Genomic DNA, 22,995 nt, shown 5'->3' with positions numbered 1-22,995 from the left:
TCAAACTGAAACTTTGGGAAAGAATCAAATTGAAATGCAGAATTACATTTTATTTGTAGTATTGGTATATTAGTTTAGTGTTTATGGATGAAGTAGTATACATGAAGTTTTCAAATATGCTAAATAATAAATTTACAGAAAACTTAAAATAGTACAATGTTATATGGCATTTACTGAGTATAATTGGACCTATGGACTGCAAGGTAATTCTTACGTTTTTGTGCTAGTGGTACTTTTTAAATTTTTTTTATATATTCTATAACCTATTACATTTTATTCTGCCCCTCCAAGAAGCTCCAAACTGATAATTCTCCCCTCTTTCATTTTATCCTCACAACAACCCTATGAAGTAGGATGGACTGACTGGCCGAAAATCATAGCTGATTTTCATAGTTCATAGCTGAGTGGGGATTTGAAGCTAGGGGTGCCAGTACTAGTATAGCACACTAATCCTTTTATTATACTAGATCTCTGCGACATATATGACCCTGAGTTTTTTATTATTTTTACTCTGGTCAAAGGAAGAACAAGTAATTTACTGCTTCTTCATGATTAACACAAGAAGTTAACGTATCATTTATCAAAATGGTTTATCAAAATGATTATTGCTAGAAAACTTGCTGAGCAAGAAGAATTAACCCCTTCTAAGATATAGGTAAGCATAATTTTAAAAACAGCCCTTCCAAGGGTTATCGTCATGGCTACTTCAGTCCGGACACCTAGAAAAAAGGGTAAGGAAGCATTCCCAAGAGCAAAGCCTCTGCGAGCTGATATACCAGCCAGGAGCCGTGAAAGCGAAAGGATCTTCAGGTTTACACGAACAGAAAGGCGCGTTAATCTCTTCTCCCTCCCCCTATGACAAGGCAGAAAAAGCAAAAAAAAAAAAACCACCCTTCTCTCCAAGGAGCTTCCAGCCCCCCCAGCGCTCGCCATTCAGATAAAAAGGAAACCCGGCTGGGCGACCGTTCACCCCCTGCCGCCCTTCCTTCCCAGTTACTTTCCTACCTCACGCACCGCTCTGGGGAAAAAATTCCCACTTTAAGACTTCCTCGCGGGGGGGGGGGCGGAGGGGACAAACAAACGCTGCGCCCGCCTCTCCTTTTCCCCCTTAGCCAATGACAAGCCGGCAGCATCCTTCCAACTTTAAGGCCTTCCCGCCCGCCTTCTCCAATCAGGCGCTGAGTCACTCTTCGCTCGGGCCAATCCGAGGTTCGTCTCTCTCAGCCAATGAGCGGGGCTGGAATAGGGCTGATTCTTCCGTGTTCCTGCCCCCTCTCCGCTGCCGGATGTGTGATGTGGCTCGAGACATCCCGTAACTATGGTAAGAACAGTTACCGGTGTGTGTGTGTGTGTGTTTCTTTTGGCCAGTCTCCCGCCCTGTCCTGCACTTAGAGCTCTACACGAGAGAGTGAGCGGCCGCCCTGATGACCTCACGGGGTGCCCTCCTTGCTGGTTATTACCCCCATCCCCCACCCCCGTCTTCCTAGGAACGTAATAGCGGCCTAGCCTCCGCTTTATTTTCCTTCGTCCCGTGGGGTGCTCTTCCTTCGCGACGTCGCCTTTTATTTCCTGTTCCCCCACCTGATGGGGGAAGTCAGCTAGAAACCTTCCACGGCCTGCCTCACGTACTCTCCCTCTAACTGTCATCCCCGCACTGCTTTCTCACCTGCTGTTCTTAACGTATTGAAAACATCCTTTGTTTGTCCCTAGGACTGGAGTTCCTTGGAAGCTTTCGGTGTAATTGTGACGTTTTAATAATATAAGAAGTGTATTTGGAGTTCTCAAAGCATGTGTTGAGTGGCTTATGCTCTGCTTTAGCATAACCCTGTATTAGATTCTTGCTAGTTTTACATTGTACATTGTTTATTGAAATGTCTTTGAAATTGACTGAACTGACTCCCGCTGTGTAATCCACCTTGAGTCTCAGTGAGAAAGGCGAACTGTAAATAAAATCTTTTTCCTTTCGTTTGGTGCAGGATAGGCATCTGTGAGCCTTTAATAAGAACCTGTAGTACTGTTTATTGCTTAAAATTTACTGCTTTCTCTTAAAATTTACTTCTATAAAGTTCTGTTAGGTTGAGTAGGCCTTGCATTTGCCTGGAATTAAAGTCTTCTGCCAGATAGCCTTATTCTTACATACTTTAGCCAAAAGCAAGTTCCACATATTTCAGTGAGGTTTTCTCCCAAATAAGAGTGCATAGGATTGCAGCCTTCAGCTAAAATCCTGAATATGCTTCCTGAAAAGTAAATCCCACTGAATTCAGCAACTAAACAAAATGACCTTAAAATAGAGAGGAGGGCTCATGGGATTTCCAGTTAAAATAACAAATCTCTTTTTTATCTCTCCTATGAAATTTTAAAATTCATGCAACATTAAACATACGTTAGTGATTCTGATTATTTTGTGGATGCTGTTCAGTGCTTCTTTCAGTTAGCATTTTGTAAATTTTCAAGAAACAAGAGTGGAGGCTAGACACGAATGAGAACATGTTTGTATGAACCATGAAGCCTTAGATAGCAGTGGTCTTACTTAGTCCATTAGCCCAAGCAAGGGAGCAGGCTGTACTTCCTGACTGAGCTAGAAGCTGGCTCAGTGATGACATTTTGGTGCTTCTCTCAGAGTTTACCCATGGGGCCCAATATTTCCTCTCTTGTCAAGCAATGTTCCACAATGAGTCCAATGTGGTAGGCAAGATCAATACAGTAGGCTAATTTTCTCTGCCTCCCCCCACCCAAATTAGCACTTAATGCTGCTCAGCCATGGACTCTCTGGATGGCCTTAGGTTAGATGAGAGCTAAGCTCTTTCGGTCATCACAGTTTTGATACTCTTACTTTGTGTACTGGGAGGGAGCACTGTGCATAATTATCAGAAACCCTGGATTGTTGTGGGTATGCATTTGGGCATAATGAAGATTGAAAAGACATGTGTTGCGCTGTTCACTCAAAATGGAAATCTCCTGTATGGATGGGGTGATAGTGCATTCTCTTGGTACACACGGTAGGACCACCAAAAACATAATTACTGAAAAAGGGTTCTAGTGATTGGCCCATCTCACAAAGTTGTTGGGATGAAATGGGGTAAAGAAATGTGTACTAGCACTCCTTGAGCTCCTGAGGAAAAGGGCAGAATACAGATTTGCTGCTATACGTAGAGTACTTCAGGCAGCATTTCTGTATCATAATGATACATTGAAACCTCAACCAAGAGACCATCCTGCTGCTTTGGCATTTCTTATTTTATAACTGATGCTGTAATAAAATATGTGATCCATTTTACAGAATAGTAATGCTAACAACATTAACAAAGTAAGAAAACAACCACAGTAATGGAATATATTACATATTTACTGTTGTTGGTACCTGTTGCCTTAATAAAGTCCGTTTGTCCTTTAGGCATCATTCCATTAATAATACCATATCGGAAGAGATGGGAATCAGGAAGAGCAAAGCATTGAACTTGCATAAGTTTCAGTAGTATGATCTGGAGCACACGTAGAATGAGATTGAAAGAGCTGCTTCATATATATCTAAATTTGTTTTGAATACCAGATCATGATGTTGTCTCACAGATCTCTTTTGAAAGTTTGCTTGTTTTGAAAGTGATTTGTCATAGATGGATAAGACATACAAGCCTTGCTTTACTACACAAAGTAAGTTCCTTGCAGTGCAATCCTAAGAAGAGTTACTCCAGTCTAAGCCCACTGATTTCAATGGACTTTGATTGGAGTAAAATCAAAAAGAGTCCAGTAGCACCTTTAAGACTAACCAATTTTATTTTAGCATAAGCTTTCGAGAATCAAGTTCTCTTCGTCAGATGCCTGATACAGATACTGGCCAGTATCTGTATCAGGCATCTGACGAAGAGAACTTGATTCTCGAAAGCTTATGCTAAAATAAAATTGGTTAGTCTTAAAGGTGCTACTGGACTCTTTTTGATTTTGCTACCACAGACTAACACGGCTAACTCCTCTGCATCTTTGATTGGAGTAACTCTTCTTAGGATTGCACTGTTGGTCTTCTAAGTCTTGGTGGCGAGGAGCCAGATAGCAGAAATCCATGGTCTCAATTTATGTATTACTTTTAGTTAGCATTTTTATATGGCGCTTTTACATCCTATAAATGTTCATGGTGGCTTACATCACTTTAAAATGTAGATTACTACTATAAGCTCTGGAGTTATTTTGTTTTATTTTCAAATTATTTAGTTCGCTTGTACATCAAGTGCTGCAGCTGCCTGAGCTTGTAAGTTAAAAGTTATAGGCAAGAAGTTACCCTTATCCTCTTGACAGTGTTTTGTCCCATTCTACAGCACTGCATTATGCTTGATTATAACCAGTAAATAGAACCCATGACAAGACTATGCTTCTGAAAAGGTGAAACTGTGAAAACAGGAGCAGAGTTGTTTCCATGTTGAGCCTCTATGCCAAAGTTGCTTACAAGTATACCTCCTTTACCAAATAAGCTGCAATTCACACTTATGGGAAAAGTTAAAGCACTGTTCTTGGAATGGTGATGGCTAGCTCGTCTGAGCTTCCTCCACTAGTTCAGGAAAGTGCAATTTTGCCTTATCTCCCCTCATCCTTCCTGCAGCACTTTGTGCAGCTTTGTGTTTTATCCATGAGGATCCTCTGACCCTTAGCACTGGCTTTTCACAGGTCACAGGACTATTGTTGGGAAGAAAAAGTCAAGGATGATCTGCCTCTGCAAGTTTCTTGAGCTTAGTACCTCATAGTATTTTTCCCCAGTCTTTGGAAAAAGAGCTATCCTCTAGAATCCATTTCTTTGTTAGGAGAGTCAAAGAGAGTAAAGAAATGTTCCCATAATGTAAAGCTGCAGTGAGCCTACAACAAAATCCCATTTTTCTATTGACTGGTAAGGAATGAATGATTAATGAGTTGGTCAAAAAGAGTTTATGAAGGTTGGACCATAACTCCTGTTTTGTTACTTTACTTTCTTTTTTATTTTTTGGTAGTCTGCAATCTTCAATTTTCAGAGTCTACTGACGGTAATCCTACTCCTTATTTGTACCTGTGCCTACATAAGATCCTTGGCTCCCAAATTACTGGATACCAATCAAACTGGGTATGTTAAGTGCTTATTTATAGCAGGATGTCATTTTTTTCTTAGTGGATGGGATCATTAATACAAGATCTTTGTAACTGAAAATCTATATCACTCATTTGTCAGTCCAATAGATTTTCCTAATCTTTATAAAAAGAAGACAGATTGTGTTTCTGAGCAGCCATGGATTTTTTCATAGCACAACTGAAGTTTATTTCTCTGTTTTGCAAGATAAAAAGTATTACTTGAGAAGATTCAGATACCAATAAGCAAAATGGAACAATACCTACCCTTAGGAGGTAGAATAGTTAATTGTGTGCTGTGGTGGCTTGAGTTTGTAAAATAATTTATATCCATTCTTGTAAAATAGGAATTAAGTATATTACACAACCACTGTTTTCAGATCATTAAAACTGTGTCTTTAAGGCACATAGTTTCCCTTCTACTAAATGAGTAGGATCAGACTTATACCTACCCTAGGGTCACATGTCAGTGTTTCCTAGCATGGTTGAGTAACCTCATTTTGCATAAGTACGAACCTGTTTCACTGTCTTATATCAACATTAACATTAGGGCTGTTGTGTTTTATGCGCTATTTGCATTTTCTGTTTTTTTAGGATCTAACACATGTTTAAGTCTTATTTCAGTAGTGAATGAGTTTTTCCCTTTTCACAAGTTGAATCCCGTGTATCCATTCTGTACGTTTCTCTAAAACAAAGAGTCTCATCAGTTCAAGAAAGTCTTTCAATGATGAAAAGGCTTCTTGAATCAGGAGACGGTACAGGATGAAAGCCAGTATTATTACCATTCTAATTACAGAACATAACTCACTCAAGTATGCTCTAAATCAATATTATTCTGTGTTAGAGAATGCTGTCTGTTGAGATGGGTTTTTTGCATTCACCTGACCATATCCAAACAAGGATCTCTATAGTAATTGATAGCACAGGATCAGGGCAAATGCCCACTTCATCTGTGCGATCAAAGACAGATTTCAAAAAGTATGGAAATGGCTTTATATGCTCAGAGCTTTGGGCTTGTGCTTCTCAAATAATAGGTTCTGTCTTCCCCATGTTATGCAATAAATTTATTCTATAACTAATGATTTTCAAAGCAGTTTATAGTGTAATGGGGGAACAGTAGTCCATTCAAAGAAAAGCATCAAAATTCCCACTGGGGCCTAACTGGATCTTATTAATGACTAGTCAATCTTCATTTCAAATTGTGTCTCAGATATAAAATATGATTTTTTCCTGATTTCTTTTAATAACTTTCAGATTACTGGGCATATTCTGGAAGTGTGCCAGGATTGGTAAGTATCTGTTAGAGTTTGTGTTTTCCTATCTTCAAAAATATACAGCTTTATAGTCAGAATTTGCTGAAAATGTGAAATTTTAACAGTGTTATTTCTAAATCTTTAAATCATTGCTGAGCTCTCTTCATTAACTCTGCAATATTTGTGAAAGCAATCTTCTCAGTGAAGTATTACTGGTGTCACTAATTGAAATGAATGAAGTTGGAATCCAAACGTACATTGAATGTGTAAAATGGTGCACTTATTCAAGAAGGGGGGTGGGGAATTTTCTCTTTCTCACTACAGCATCCTCTTCGATGTATTGTCGAAGGCTTTCATGGCCGGAGAACGATGGTTGTTGTGGATTTTCCGAGCTGTATAGCCGTGGTCTTGGCATTGTAGTTCCTGACTTTTCGCCAGCAGCTGTGGCTGGCATCTTCAGAGGTGTAGCACCAAAAGACAGAGATCTCTGAGATCTGTCTTTTGGTGCTACACCTCTGAAGATGCCAGCCACAGCTGCTGGCGAAACGTCAGGAACTACAATGCCAAGACCACGGCAATACAGCCCGGAAAATCCACAACAACCAGCATCCTCTTCGTTCACATCCCACATTGTTTCCAAAAGCCTCCAACTTTTAGGAGCAGCATAGGTGAAGACATGGGGCATAGACAGCTGGTATATGAAGGTGGAAGTAGCAAGCATCCGTTCCACTGTAGTTCTTTGGATCCAACCCAAGAAATAAGAGTAAAAATTCCCTATATATTATGCTATTATCTAGTACAAATTTCTACACTAAATTGTCTTTCAACACTCTCTCTTATTCTAACCCCCCCCCCCACATCCCGCAGGACTGTTGCAAGGCTAAAGTGGGAGGATTACATATGTGCCATTCTGAGTTCCCTAAACTAAGGGCAGGCTATAAACACAGTTAACAGATGTGAGGAATATGACCTTGGGCCAGTCACTCTCAGCCAAACCAGTTTGGCAGGACTCTGATCTGGAGAACTGGGTTTGATTCCCCACTCCTCTGCTTGAACCCAGCTGGGTGACCTTGGGTCAGTCACAGCTCCTTGGAGTTCTCTCAGCCCCATCTACCTCACAGGGTGATTGTCTTGAAGATAATAATAACACACTTTGTAAACCACTCTGAGCGGGCATTAAATTGTCCAGAAGGGCAGTATATAAATCGAATGTTATTAATGTTACCTCATACAGTTGTTGTGAGAATAAATAGATGAGAAGAGAACCATGTATGCTGCTTTGAACTCCTCAGAGAAAAAGTGGGATAAAAATGGAATACATTTAAATAGCAGTGATTCATTCTAGAGAGTTCTTTAATATTATTTCCCATTAAAGTTCTGCTTATGGTAAAGATGTTGCAAACTATAAATGGTGTTGTTATAATATAATAAACTGCAAGTATTTGCAAATCTCAAACTTCAAGAAAGTCAATGTATAGATCAAAGTTTAATCTTTGTTATAGATCCATGTGATCAGACCATGTTTGGGATTTTTTTCCTTCAAAATATTTTAGTGCTTGTTCTCTTTCTATAAACGATAAGCACAGATCCACTTCAATATAGCGGACAATTCTGCCTTTTGTGTTTAAGCTGCATTTTGTATGTTTCTACTTTTATACTAACAAGCTGCTGTCTAGTTATAAAGTAGTGCTAACAGATACTTAATTCTAATGGACGATAGATGCCTCTTTCAAGAAAATTAAGAGTAGAAAACTACAACTCATATGAAAACTGTAAAACTGTAGGAGGTGGACTTCCTCAACATTAATTTTAAACAGATGTGAAATTGCAGACATTAATTCACACAGCTATTTGTAGTTTAATTAAATGTGTGCCAGATGATGACAATGTCTTGTAATGTAATTGTGGTGACCTTACTTATGGGAAGTGTCACTGAAATGGTTCTTACTAGGGAAAGATTTCTTAAATGGCAGCTGGCATGTGAAAGAAGATATGTATGAATATTGAGTAGACAACACTACCAGTCTAGAAGATTTAGCCATTTTATTTCTTTTACATAGTTTGTGTATTGAAGCCTCCCCCCCCCCCCCACCACAACTTGGAAGAAAGCTATTTTTTAAATGTTACCAGAAAAAGCATATTCAGTCACAGTTGTGTGCTACGTTATTTATCTTGCTTGAGATTTGAGAATGGCTATGCATATTGGTTAGGAGCCAAGGACAGCAAATTGTGCAATTCTTTGTTAAGAGTAGGCTGCATTTATCTTTCATTAGGTATGGGAAAAGGTGATACAGAAATAGAGATGTAAAATTTCCAGAAATCTTGAAGCTGTGAGAAAATTGCAATACATACTATACGCACTCTCCAATCAATCCTGTAACTGATTGAACAAAAAAATCCATCTTTTATAACTTGGCATATACAGTTGTACTGTTTGGCATATTTATGGAATTTAAAAGTATATATTTTCTGCTTTTTCTATAAGAAAGATTAAGTATGCTCAGTACATAAGTTTCAGGTAGCTGGTTGTGTTGTTCTGCAATAGAACAGCAGGATTTGAGTCCAGTGTCTGAAGAAGGGAGTCCTGACTCTCGAAAGCTTACAGTCTGAAAATCTTATTCGTCTCTAAGATGCCACTGGACTCAAATCCTGTTGTTCTACTGCAGACCAATACAGCTACTCATCTAAAACAGTGACATCTTAGAGACCTACAAGATTTTCAGGTTATAAGCTATAGAGAGTCAAAGCTCCCTTCTTCAGACACTGGACCCAAATCCTGCCTCAATACATAAGATAAGGTTGCAGAACGCTGCACCCTCTTCTAGCACAGCACAAGTATCTTTGATTTTTGCTCTCTGAGAAAAAATAGAAGTTAAAGGTAGAAAACAAGTTCTGTAGTTAATTACCATCTCAAGCTGATCAGAGGCCCCCATGGCCTCTGTTGTACCTTTGTCCTTGAATGTCTGTCCTACCAACTTTCTGTGGCACTTTCTGTAGCTCCTGTGGTGAATTAGAGTTCATTTCCAGAGAGGTAGCCTGAGAAATAGCTACCATATCCAAGGAAAGCAGCAGGCACAGATATTGCCCACTCCAGATCCAGGGAGGTAATGAGAAAAATGACAGGACTCTTTCAAGGCCCTGTTATTTAAATGATTAAGTAGTAAACAAAGAGAATGTATTGTTTGGACAAAAAGTAACTCATAGAATATCAGCAGGGACACTGCCCGCATGTTTGGATATTAAACAATGTGAGGCTCCTCACTCTGTGGGCTATCCCTTAGCCATACTGCTGCCTGGTTGGGTGAGGCTCTCACTGGCCTCCGAATGGGCAGAGGAGGGGGTTGGACCATCTTGTTCCTCACTCTAGCCTTGAGGTATGGCTCATGGACACCAGAGAGCTGCTCCCCCACACTTCTTCCCAGCTGTCTTTGAACCTTCACCTTTGAAGAGTTTACACCCCATCCCTCTGCCCCAGCTCCCAATTCCTCCTTGGCTGCACCCACCTGGAAAAAGTGGAGATGTACTTCCCGTCCTGCAACCCTGGCTGCCGCTTGCCTGAACCCCACCCCTTGCCAGCCAACATAAGGGGGCATTGGGGGCTGATAGCCTTCCTCAAGTCCTGCCTCTAGATTCCCCTGGCTTGTCCAAACTGATTACCTGCCCCCACTCTGTTGGCCAGGCTTGGCTGGCCTGTGCCACCCCCAGGGCTTCCAGGCTGGGCAGCAGATAGGGCCTGTCCTGAGCCAGTGCCATTGATGCCTGGCCAGCAGTAGCTGATGATGCTGCTGTCCTCCCCTTCGTCATTGGGAGTGGCTAGGCCTCTGCTGCAGTTGCCAATGACTCCTTCCTCAGCCACAGCCTTCTGATGCCCCTCCAGCCTGCTGATGGTTCATCCTCCTCCTGCCAGTATGTCTCAGCTCAGTGCGCCCCCTCCAGCCGCTCTCTGGGTCCTGATTTTGGCACTGCAAAGGCCAGCGGTGTCTGAGCCCAGTCTGAGGTGTGTGCAGGCAGCCAGGTTGGGTCTAGGGGTGGCATCTGGCCTGGGCAAGTTAAAACATTGAACTTCTAAATAAACACATTATAGCATATTAATTACAGCCAACATTATTTATACATAAAAAAATGTTGAAAATGCTTTATGTCTACAGTATTCTTCTTCAGTATCCACCCTAAATGCTGCAATTTTTCCATTGGACATTAGATGTTTGGAACAAGTGAAATACTTTGTAAGACAAGAAACTATTTCCAAGGAGGCTTTCTTGGTGCTCCCCAAAACTTCTCATTTTTCCCACTGGAAAAAAGTCCTGACACGTTTTCATGCTATGATTTGGAGTATAAAAATCCTTGCCTTAAGAAGCATTTTATTCCTTGTAAAAGAGAAAATATTTCATAGAAGGTCTTTTTCAGTTTCCAGTTTTTTGGTTGGACAAATTGAAAAGGCCTTGGGGGGCACTTTTTCTGAATTTCTCTGGTTTTTTTCTGGGCCTCCACATTTCTTCACTGGAGCAGCATAACACCAGAGCACGGTGCCCTTGATCCATCACGGTGCAGGTTGTTGCTCTCTTCTCTGAGACTTCTAAGATTGGAACTATTGCTCAGTGTGCTGCCTGAGCTGAGGAAAGCATTGTATCGTATTCCCTCCCCCCGCCCCATAAAGTGTCCAGTGATTTGGGCTTGCATGCTTCATACTCCTGGACTGTTGGATTCACTCCCTCACTTCCTGTTCCTTGGAAAACCATAGATTGATGTTATGTGAACAGCTGGTAAACTGTGGTCTGCCCAAGCCATATTTGTCTCGAAACCAGAATTGTAAACTAGTTTTGGTCATGAAGTATGTGCAAGGCCATGGTAAGAGAACAGAATTCCGAATCATGAAAACTTTACATCTCTCTCTGTTCCCATATGCTGTCAGTGCCTTACTCACTGGTGCAGAGTTCCTAGAGATGGAGAGAAAATTATTCTTTGTGCCCATGGTAATGAATCAGTCTTAGCATTTGCGTAAGTACTGAGATTATTCCCAGACCTTCACTGGAACAAATTTAGGCAAAAAATTTAGTTGAAATTAACGTTTTGTACATCTGCTGTGTGCTGCATGTATAAAATGGGGAATAAAGAGTGCCCCTGCAAGTATGTACTTTTCATTTACTCTTTTCACCATCTCCCTAAGAATGCTTGCTTTTGTAATGAAAGCTAGGTGGTAATTCAATGTTGTGTCTTTCTGCAGGTGAACGGAAGAGCCCTTACGTAGCCGTGTGTTGTATAGCAATGGCCTTCAGTATTCTGTTTGTACAGTAACAGTTGGAAAAATGTCAGGAATATGTTGCTGTCATACTACAATGGAATAAAGACTCTGGGAAGCAGAAAAGATGGAAAATATATTCTACACCTTTATTACTTTGTACAACAAATTTGTGACAAGTTCCATATTTTCCATAGTAGAACAGAAATGCATTAATTTGTAAGAATCCTGTTATTAACAGTCATATTTGTAGATTTTCCATATTCATTCATGTAAACTGTATTCTGAAGTTCAATTGAGATTTTAAGACAGACAGCTAAACAATATTTGTTTGAGACATGATTTGATGTTAGAATCCCAAGTCCTTTTAAACTTCTGTAGTTACAAAATGTTTACAAAATCTACATTTTTAAATACAAATCGGAAAACTGAAGAAAGCAAAATCTAGACATAGACAAAGAAAGGCAAAATAAAACAAGGTCAATATCAGTGAACAATTACAGCTAAAATTATGTAAGCATTATTCTAACTATGAACAAGACCGAGTTAAAGGCAGAGAGATATAAACAAAAGCTTTAAAATGAAGAATTTCAAATTAGATTGACTAATGACATTAATAATAAGTCTTTGATATAAAGAAACCTGTACCATAGTAGAAAACAACTGCACACAAACTAGATCCTTGTTCACTGTGAATTCAACAAGCAGATGTTTTCTGTTTTAGTCAGCACTTATCAAATATTTTTTGATTAAGTTGCACTTCATGTTTAATAAACAGCTTGCACAATTGCTGTTCTTTGCTATTATTTGCAGCCCTGTAAATGCTGAAACTTATCTTAATGCACAAGAGAAATATTTACAGCTCAGCTGTTCAGAACAGGAGGAAAAGTATTTTTCCAATTTATTCTGAAATGTGGCTTTTAAATTCTTTGACCAGTAATTAGATGTTATTCGTTTTCCTTGTACGTATAAAAGCTCCAACTATTATCAATTCTTTCAGTTCACAGTGGACCAATATTATATAATATGGCTATTCATTTTTCTGATTAACTGTCTGCTCTTAAAACAAATACATCATTATATTTTGGCTTCCTCACAAACAACTCAAATTCCATGGGGTCCCTCAAACGTATTTTTATACCTTGCAGTTTTTATAAATAATTTGTTGTATCCTTAGCTGAACAAAGTTCTCAGAAATTCTGCTGAATTTTTCAAGATTAGACTGTACCTAAAATGAGCATGCATATAATAAATTGACATTATTTAACAAATTTTGCTAAATGGATTTGGACAATGATGCAACACAATAAATGTGTTGATTGTTTGATTTGGAAAATGTTTGGCAGATGGTAGCTTTCACACAACTAGGATATGAAGGGAGATATCAGCTGTCAGTGGATTCATATATTGTTAAATAGTACAGTGTAGCAGGGCATTTTTCTACATACAGAATGTTCAGAACAAGAATGTAAAGAACCTCTGTGCAGATCACAATCTGGAGAGAGTGCATTTCCACAAGGCTTGATCACAACCTCGATCTTTTCTGATCAGTACAAATAGACAGCCTTCCTTTTTGATCACTAGTGTGAATGAAGCCACCCTGTTCTAATTCCAATCAGAGAAAGTAAATAAATGCTCCCTTTGTGAAACTATACCACAGGCACAGATGGTATGAAATCTGTGCTGAAAATCTTCTGCAACTTTTACAACAGAAACTTAAACAGGTGCAGAAATTTAATTCACTAAGACTCTATATTAATTGTTTTGAATTTTGGTCTGAAATTACTACTTACATTAGCTTAGAACCTGAATACTCTTTTGGATTTTGGAAGAGGAGTAATCATAACTTTTCTTAATCCACTCACACACACTACAGACCACCACTTTGATCCTCATGTTGTTCCTGAGGGTCCACTAATTAAGGGACATAATTCCAAAGGGACCTGCTGTGTGAAGGAGGTAGGAGAGTCATTGTTTATATTGTAAAGTTCTGGCTGCATTGCATGGGATCCAAGCCATTGTTCATTGCGTCTCCGCTGTACATGCATTGTTTGAGTGGGCGAGATGTTTGTTCGCATTTAATAGCAGGCGGAAGGGAGCAAAAGCAGATACTGTCCAACAGTTGCCCATAACATTCAAAGGGTAATACATAATGCAACGATTCATTTACCGGAAAGAAGAATTGTATTTTCTCAGAAAAACTGTACACGTATTGCTGTGTGAACTTGGTAACTATCCCAATCTTTCATGGAGAAAGAAAAAATACAACGGGTAGGGAACACAGCAGAATGCCACCTCACATAAGATGCCATGATAGCCACAACAGCGTGACCCATAACTGTGCGGGTATGAAGAACTGCTGCATCAACCACGATTACTTTTGTACTAACCCAATGCCAACGGACTACCAAAGTGACAAAGGCCCTCTTTGGCTTTGCATATCCATTCAGGTTCCTGAACAGCGCCTCAGTTGTGTTTTTTAGGGTTTAACATGAATACAGCATAGCAGAAGAATCTATTCATAAAGTCTATCCTTTAAAAATACATCCAGATTGTTCTTTAAGCTTTTGCATTCAGTTGTTTCCAGTTCTTTATTTTTGCATCGTATAACCACAAGTTAGCCTTTGTGGACATGAATGAATAAGATTGGGCTTCTTTCCTTTTATTCAGCAGCTGTAGCATGTGAAAATGTTGAACACAATGTTCAGAGGTGGAATCATACACGTGCTGGATTTGCATGCGAGATATATGGCTAATAGGGTGTTCTAGTGTCTGGCCTTCCCATCAACCACTGTGTAAATGTAGCAAGCAGTTTGAAACACACGTGAAGCACGAAGCGGTTCTAAAGCTGTGTGTGTGTGTGTTATGTGCTGTCAAGTCACCTCTAACTTATGGCGACCCTATGAATGAAATCTCCAAAACATTTTATCATTAACAGACTAAAGCTATGGGTCAACATATCATATGCTCACTAAAAATAGTATTGTCATAGAAGCTGCAAAACAGTTCTGTTGGTTTTCATTTTGTCCCAAATAGGATTTGTATTTCCTTCTTTATGTTTGAATTATTGTTATATTGCTAAAGGACATGACAATCAGGCAGAGCTGCTTAAAGTGATAGATTTGATAAAGGTACTGAATTTTTTTATTGAGGGAAGAAACTGGCATTTCAAGAGTAAGTTAGGGAGAAAAGTCAATTAAGACAAGAGTGTGAGCTATTTGACCAAAATAATTAAAACTATTAACAAAATCAAAGACTATTTGTATTTCATACTATTTAAAGAATGAGATTGTTACTTCATGAACTACACAATTCTTAAATACGGAGGGAAATAGCAGGGAGAGATCTGGTTTTATTCTGGCATTTCCTTACTACAGAACATCTTGCAATGTGGAGTTGATTTTTAAATACAAATGTAAAATGAAATATTCCTGGCAATGTTGTGATCTTTCCAATTCTGGCAATTCACACACACATGACTAGCAATTAGGAACATACGTGCTATGTCTGGTAAATGAGTACAGAATGAAACTAGACCTCTGTAGTGTGAAATATTAACAGTATGATAGTTGCCATTCTATGTATACTTGGCTGGATAGAAAGAGAAGGGGAAAAACGCCTTTGAAAACGTTATGTGGGAAAGCAGTCTTGGAAAGTATGATTTTCCATATCGTTGATGCGTGCCCAATTCCTTCTCAAGGGACCCTGTACAATCATAGGATTGACTCAGAGGTTCAAAGCGAAAATTAGCGACTAGATCTTTAGGGCTTTGTGATTCATCTCCCTTTTTCTTATGGGATATGGAGTAGAACATCATCAAAAGTCTGTGCCCAAAATCACCTAAAGTGGCTTAGCTGTTCTTGTCCATAGGTCCAGAGATGCCTGAGCTACTTCCAGCTTTTGATGCCCCTAACCATTCTATTTTTTTTAGATGATGCACATGAAGACAAGATGTGAAACTTACCTGCTAAAAAATTAACAAGTGAGCCTCCCTTTGAATTTGAAGCCCAGGCCAATGACCTTCCTGGATGCTTGTGACTGGCCCTGTTCTCACCTATAGTCATGGTAGTTAAAGAGGAGGGTGAGGGAATTTATCTGCCTTTCAGTGTGTGTGGCTGGAAATTTTAAACTACGAGTGTACAACTGGGAAGTTGTGTTTAGTGCTGTTAGATTCTTTAACTGTGACTCAGTAGTCATTCTGATGATAACCTGGAATGAACAGCAAGATCCAAGTCCAGTAGCACCTTAAAGACCAACACATTTTCCAGGGTATAAGCTTTTGAGAGTCACACTTTCTTTGTAAGGTACAAGAGTGAATGAACAGTTTGTCTATAATTGCTACATTTGTTGGGTTTGATCCCCCCAAAAAACCTTTCGTTGATGGAAGCAGTTCATTAGTAGAACGACACATTTGGGTCTAACACCTATTGTGTGTGAATCACTGATTTTTACAGGAACGTACAGGTCCCAATGGGGACCCAAAGCAGCTTATAACAACATTCCCCCTCCTTCATTTTATCCTCAATCACCCTGCGAGGTTAGGCTGACGGTACATGTGACAGCCCAAGATCACTGAGCAAGGTTCCATGACAGAGTGGGGATTCAAATCTGGGTCTCCTAGACCCTAGTTTAGCACTCAACTCCTATGTGCTGCTGATACATGCTTGTGTAAATAATGCAACTGTACATAATGAGATTTATTTCTATGGTTGCTGATAAAGCTACTGCTACTTAAGTGGGAAAAACCCTTGTCTCAACTCTTGATCCCATGACTATATAAAAATTGAGTAACTTTATTTTGATAGATGTCCTTTCAGAAGGAGGCTCCTTGAAGAAAAAGAGCATTTGTTTCTATTGCCCCTGAGGAAGATTTTATTTGAAATGTGTTTGGTGTGTTTATGACTTTTACTACCGGGGGGGGGGGGGCTATCAAATTTATTATCTACATCAGGCTTACTCATCCTTTTCCCCATTACATGTTGCTCTACCCTTCTCCCTCTTTTAAGTATTTTAGAAAAGTACACGTTTTTACAGTTATAAAAATCAAATTGGAATACAGAAATATTCATATGTGAGTTTTCAGAGCTGTCCTTTTTCATAAGCAAAAAATAACATCCCTGTGCTGTACTTTGCCTGAGGAAAATGATGGATGTATATGACATTCATCTTACCCAGAGGCTCTAGGCGAAAATAAAAAATAACTGCAAGCCACTGGCAGGCTGTTCCTCCAAATATATATCCTACTGCCTTCTTTGACACACCACAGTTATGAATAAATATAGCTAGATACATTGCATCCCTAATCAAACCCTCTAAAACTTCTTTTTCCCTCTGCCTCTTATGAGGCCACATGCTTCTACTCTTCCCTAATTTGCTTTAATTAATAAAGAAAGGCAGGGAAGTATGCTGTCATATGGTAAGTCTCAGCATTGCTGGAATAAGTATTAAGTCCGAAGTGGAAAACTCTTGGACTGCTGATGTTAATAACAAACTTTGAACCAAGGTCTTGTCATCATTTATATTGGGTAAAGAGGAGACAGAATCTTTCCCAGTCATTGTTTACATTTCTCTAATAAATTATCTGCATGTCAAACCTTGAAGCCTGAATCAAATATTCTATTTAGAATTCTACTTAATCATTAGTGTCTTTAAAGCCATATATTGCAGGCTCTCGTTTCCTCTGCAGACTTCTTGATGAGAATAAAGGACTGAATATTAACTTGTTCTTCTTTCAGTTACCTTTACTAACAGCTTGAGAATAAGTTGGAGCCATGTACAATACTAGTCAGCGTAGTTTAATATTAGCCCGATTCTATAACGTCTATAAGAAGGAAATATGAAATCAGGAAGAAAAATGGTCAAATTTCAATCTCCTTTCTAAAAGAATGAAAGAAAGAGGTGAATTGTGATTTTGCACACAATTACAAATGTGTTGTCCCCTTGAAGACAAATGGGGGAAATCCTATCAAAAATATATGGGAATTTGCCATTGAAGTTGGCAACACTTAAGAGTAGAGATGGGCACGAACCGAAATACAAACCAAAGTTCATGACGAACTGAGCCAGTTTGTGGTTCGCAAACCGGTGGTTTGTCAGAGCCCATTTCTGATGAACCGCCACCAACTTTAGGCTGGTTCATTTGGTTCTTTTTTTGGTTTGTCACTGCAGATAGCCTGGCGGCAATCAATCAGTTTCCTAGGCAACAGGCGATGGACTTCCTGCCGATCTTCTGCTGACCCGGAAATGGCCTTCTGCTGACCCGGAAGTGATTATTTGCTGACCTGGATGTGACGTTTTCACCAAACAAACCCATTCGTGAACTGGAGCAGGTTTGTGAAAGTTCATGGTTCGTGAAATGCGACGAACCATGAACCGCACGGTTCGGGTTTTTTCCAGTTCATGCCCATCTCTACGTAACAGTAAACATGCACAGGGTTCTGTGCTAAGGCTTTGGTCCCATTGGTGTTATCTCTATTTTGTTCTGACTGAACATGCTTAGGGTTTAACATTTTCTTCAACAATTCTATTGCGTAAATAAATACAACTATAGTTCCAGATTACTCAATACAATATATAACATTATTAAGTTAAGGGCTTTTTTGGAATGATCCAAAGTGGATCCTCATTTTTAAACTTTTGAGAAGATCATAAACGCGTGTGCAGCTTCATCTTAGATATAATATGATTTTATGTGAAGCCAGATAGGGCTTTTGCCCAGCCGGGCTTCTAACGCCATTGGAGATCTGATCGGCTATGCAGATTTTTTAAAAATTCCTTTGTTGCCCCTACCGCACAAGGAATTTTGCTGCATGACTAAAGATAAGCTGTGAGTTTGTAAGAAAATATTTTAAAACAATATGTTCATTTTAAAAGGCATCCTGTTAATCAGCTTCTGCCTGAAATGTTGAAGAATTACTGTTAGAATTATTCATGACCTCACTCCCTAATATTTTGTGCTTGGCTCCACTTTTTGTGGCAGCCATTTTGTGGTTGACTCCACCTCCTGTGGCAGCCATTGTGTATTTGCACTCATCATCCTGTGTCAGAAATCCAAAAAACTCCTGAGCTATATAATTACTAATTAAGATTTGACCTGAGTAATACTTATTTATTAGAAATACTCTCAATATGAACAATTTTATTTCTGGCATTTGTGTCCAGGAGAATGCCTTCTGATCTGTTAATCAGGTACTTTGCTGGCATTTTTTGATTTCCTGGGCAGTGGAATAATAGGTAGAATCCAGGCTCAATTGGCAATTTCTACTGATTCCCCCTTCCTACTTCAGATCCCCCTCATGCTTTTCCTCAGGGTTCCCTGTCCCCCAGGTACAGTATTTTGTGGATTTCAGTGGGAAGGGGACAGTAGGAAAGTTCTGCTCCATTGGTGGAAAATTTAGTCTGGATGTAACTCAGTGATGTAGCATCAGCAGATATACACACAACAGGGAAGTCAGGAACAGGTTTTTCCTGGAAGATAATTTTGTGCTTGAGATTTCCACTTTCTGCTCATCGCACCATCATTGGCATCAGGAGTGCTTTCTGTCTTATTTAACCATCATCTGGTAGCTTGAGGTGTTCAGGCTAGAGGAGGACTGTGGCTCATTCAAAGACTATCAGCTTTGCATGCAGAGGTCCCAAGTTCAATCCCCAGTATCTCCAAGGATCACAGTGTAGGGTATATGAAATCCCTCTGCCTGAGACTTTGAAGGACCACAGTAAGTACTGATCTTGATAGACCAAAGGTCTGATTCAGTATAAGGCAACTTCATAGGTTTGTGTGTATTCTGCCCTCTGGGGCTCTGCACATGATAGACAGCCATGAGAAAGGCTTTGTTTATATTTTCTGGCAAACAGGGTTGATAGGAAGGCCAGATTTGGAAGGGAGTTAGAAACCCAGGAGCTGCAGTTTGCCCTCCTCCCACCACAATAGATGGGCAGTGCCAACAACTTGCATGTTCTTCAGAGGACAGACAGAAATGATTTGCTTGTGTCCACTGGTAAATAAGCACAGCTATGAAGAAGAAAGAAAAAGGTAGCTGCCCAGGCTTTACTCCATTCCCAGCAGCCTGATAGAGATGTTCTATCCACTTAGGTGTTTGCTTAACATGTTTCTGTGCTGCACTCACAGTGAAGTTCCAAAGAAAGATTGAGGCAGGCTTCCCTGAATACAATGTTAATAACACATACATACCAAACCAGACTCTCCTCCATTTGCCTGCTATCCTGGAATAGGATACTGTGTCCTGTTTGAGTTAGGCTGTGTTCAGCCACTGCTGATTTTTCCGGATCCATCTCCCATTGGGCCATATGACACAACACCAAAACCAAATATTTATTTTGTTCATCCCCTACTGTGCTTAAGTCATGCTATTTAAGATGTGCTGATTCTAAAAAAGTGAGTTAATTGTCCTGTTTTGATAACTAGGTTCATGTCTGATCCAGAACGATGATAGTGTATGTCACTGAATGTGTGTTACCCATTAACTTCAATGTAATGGATATATATTTTAGACCATCCCCAATGTCTTCCTATACAAATGAGTGTAAATTGAGGAGATTGAAATCACCAGCCATTAACAATTGGTATCTATGACCAGATGCTTAAAACTTTTCTAAATTGTGAATTACAAAAGCATAGAACAAGAAGAGGTAAATAAAGATAAAGGCTAGTAGTGTTTTCCTTTTCGATTGCAAAGTTCTCACATGTCATAAGACCTACTGAATATTGCTCTGTAAAGTTGCTGCTGAATGAGAAAGAAAGTCAATCACTCTTAGAAATTCTGTACTATAACCTTAACAGATACACTGGGGATACTTTCAGCATTTTTTGATTCCTGAATATAAATACAATGTAATATTATCCGCTTAGCCCTGTACATGTTAACTTGGAAATAAAGCCCACCAAGTTTCATGGGACTCTCTCTTAAGGAGGGGCACACAGGAGATGTCTCAAATTTTTCTGTGAAACTGTCTGGCTAATGAACCACCTGCCCTGTAAGATGCTATGGATAATCGTTCAGTATATTCCCTACAGGTTCCCTATTTTGCAAACTCTCTCTGTGTCTACAGGCCAAATAAGAGGTGTAATGGATTGAGAGGTTGGATCACATGAGATTTAGCACTTGTGAGAAGGAACATGGCAGTTGTAAAGTTAACAGACTCTGGGTGTCCATCTTAACGACAGCTTCGAGGAGGGAAAACAAAATTAATGTTGTGCGAATGAGAGATGAACATTCAATAATCTGCGATTTTTTTCACCTTTCTGCCTAACCTCATGTTCCTTTCCCTGTTTGTTTGGATCCAAATCTGCCACACTTCTGCACCTGCTTCCTGTAACAACCCTTGTGGGCCACTGAGAATGAATTAGTTCTTGTTTTCATGTGCTTTTCTCTCTCTCAGATGGGAGGTGATGACCTCCCTTGTCTAAAAAAAAAAACCTTGATAAAATGATTCAATATGTGCTCAATAAAATCTTAACTTGAAGTCAAGAAGCTATTCCCTAATCTCATGAATCTATTCCTTTTACATTTGGAAAATATATTTTTGAATGAAAGCAAGTTACGGTCCTCAAAAGTGCACTACACAATAAGGTTGTTATATGCCATGAGCATGCTTTGTGATATTCTGCAGTCACCATGCATGAGTAAGCCTTCTCTTTTCATAATTGAACTGAAGCCCTGTTCATAAGTTACAGTAAATACATATGTATCCTGTATGTATGTTTGTAAGGCACCGCCAACACATTCACTTTGCAAATGAAACGGGGGATGTACCTGCAAAATGTGGGGTTTAAGTCATGTTCAACTGAGAACGCATTGAATGTAACATCAGAATTACCCAACACACAAAGAAAGGTCAAGTGTACCCTGCACATAGTTGGTAAGTGCATTCATTGTAAATTGTGAACAGGGTAATTGTATCAGAAACCCAGATTCTTTGTCCTTCCTATAAGTACGGTACTTTGTGAGTGTATTATGAAGTCATTTGCCATTTAGTGGGCTCCTTGCTTAATAGCCCTTACCAAACACTGTCCAAGCCTGAGGAGAAGGCAGGAAGAGGGATGCCATTTTCTGTAGCAGCTCCATGTTGTATGTAAGGTATAGCTATGTGCCAATACCTAAGAAACCCCTGATCTGAGGAGTGGAAATGCCTGTTGGCTGCACCAGGAAAGTTTGTTTAAAACATTTATTAGCAGCTTTTCCTCCAAAGGTGATCAAGGCAGTTTACACTATAAACTGGCAAACTTCACAGTGTAAAGTTGGCAAACCAAAAGTTCCAGAAAGCAACATCGTAGCAATCCGGTATCATTATGACTCCTCTGGTTCTCAAAGCATGTTGCTAACATAAGTCATGCATGCCCTGGTAACATCTAGATTAGATTACTGAAATGTGTTCTACATGGGGCTGCTCTTGAAGACTGTCTGGAACTCACAGTTGGTACAGAATTCTGCAGCCAGAATGTTAACTAGAGTGTGTCACAGGGACGATATCACTCCAGTCTTGTTCCATCACTGGTTCCCAATTTACTTCCAGGCCTAATTCATTGTGCTGGTATTGACTTTGGATCCAGCATGCGTTAAGGACTACCTACTCCCATATGAACCTACCTGCCCTCTCCAGTCATCTTCAGAGCCCCTGCATCAAGTGCCCCTGTTGGCTGAGACCAGACGCGTAGTCTCAGCCAACAGGGGACCTTCTCAGTGGCAGTGCCAAAAATTTAGGACTCTTTCCCCAGGGAGATTCCTCTGCCTCCCGCTATTGTTGTCTTCCACCAACTGGTAAAGATGTCTTTGTTTTGTTTGTCACTCCCTCACTAATGCTCATTAATCCTCCTTGTTTATGTATTTTTATGTGTTATGTTATATTTATATATATGTATTTTCAATGCTGTTTTAACATTTAAAATGTTTTTAACGTCTTAATGTTCCCCACCTTGAGACCCTGGGTTGGGTCATTTTTGTTGGAAGTAGCAATGTCTGGTGTACAAAGAATGAAGAGAAGAAGACCCTCACATACAGGGGACAGCAAGGGTCAGTCAGATAGGAAAGTGAGGGGCAGCACCTCTCTTCTCTGTTAGGTGTAATTTCTTAGTCTTGTCTCCTATTGGGCATAACAGGGGCAATATCTTCCTTCTCTCTCCACTCTCAGAGCACACTCTCTCTACTATGTAGCTTGATAGCCAGCAGCTATCTCTAGGTCTCCTCTTTACTATCAGAAATTTTGTTCCTAAATAAACTCTTTTTACACCTTTGAACCAGTACTGCCCAACGACCACTGTTTATTTGACACTCTGCCAACAATTTTAAGGTGTGACTTATGCACTTAAGGAACATTAAAAAAAAAACTATGCAACAAGATAGAATGTGATCAGATGGCATTAAACTGAGAATTATGCTGCATTTATTATCCTCCAGCCAG

The 22,995-nt window shown here is 39.7% G+C and overlaps 2 protein-coding genes across 4 annotated transcripts in view; one reads left to right on the top strand and one right to left on the bottom strand.

The window, feature by feature from the left end:
- Positions 1-1,083, bottom strand: part of XRCC4 (X-ray repair cross complementing 4) — a 194,026-nt gene extending 192,943 nt beyond the window's left edge. For 2 of the 3 annotated variants that reach the window (XM_054987082.1, XM_054987084.1), the window contains exon 1: positions 1,006-1,083. The gene's annotated coding sequence lies outside the window, so the exon portion shown is untranslated. The remainder of the gene's footprint in view (positions 1-1,005) is intronic. The other variant, XM_054987083.1, reaches the window with a different exon arrangement.
- Positions 1,084-1,232: 149 nt separating this feature from the next.
- TMEM167A (transmembrane protein 167A) lies at positions 1,233-12,366 on the top strand. Its single transcript, XM_054987033.1, has 4 exons — positions 1,233-1,321; positions 4,974-5,083; positions 6,340-6,374; positions 11,563-12,366. Exons 1-4 carry the CDS (start codon positions 1,319-1,321, stop codon positions 11,631-11,633), a joined length of 219 nt encoding a protein of 72 aa, XP_054843008.1. The 5' UTR covers positions 1,233-1,318; the 3' UTR covers positions 11,634-12,366.
- The last annotated feature ends 10,629 nt before the right edge of the window (positions 12,367-22,995 follow it).

The sequence above is a fragment of the Eublepharis macularius genome, chromosome 8 (assembly GCF_028583425.1).
Source record: "Eublepharis macularius isolate TG4126 chromosome 8, MPM_Emac_v1.0, whole genome shotgun sequence".
In the NCBI taxonomy this organism is placed as follows: Eukaryota; Metazoa; Chordata; class Lepidosauria; order Squamata; family Eublepharidae; genus Eublepharis; species Eublepharis macularius.
The sequence above is the reverse complement of the archived record's forward strand: the minus strand, read 5'-3'. Positions and strand labels throughout refer to the sequence as shown.

Bases quoted from the DNA above. Each gene is read 5' to 3' on its own strand.
- TMEM167A (XM_054987033.1), top strand. The intron at 5,084-6,339 runs GTATGTTAAGTG...AATAACTTTCAG, and splicing joins CTGGATACCAATCAAACTGG to ATTACTGGGCATATTCTGGA. The intron at 6,375-11,562 runs GTAAGTATCTGT...GTCTTTCTGCAG, and splicing joins CTGGAAGTGTGCCAGGATTG to GTGAACGGAAGAGCCCTTAC.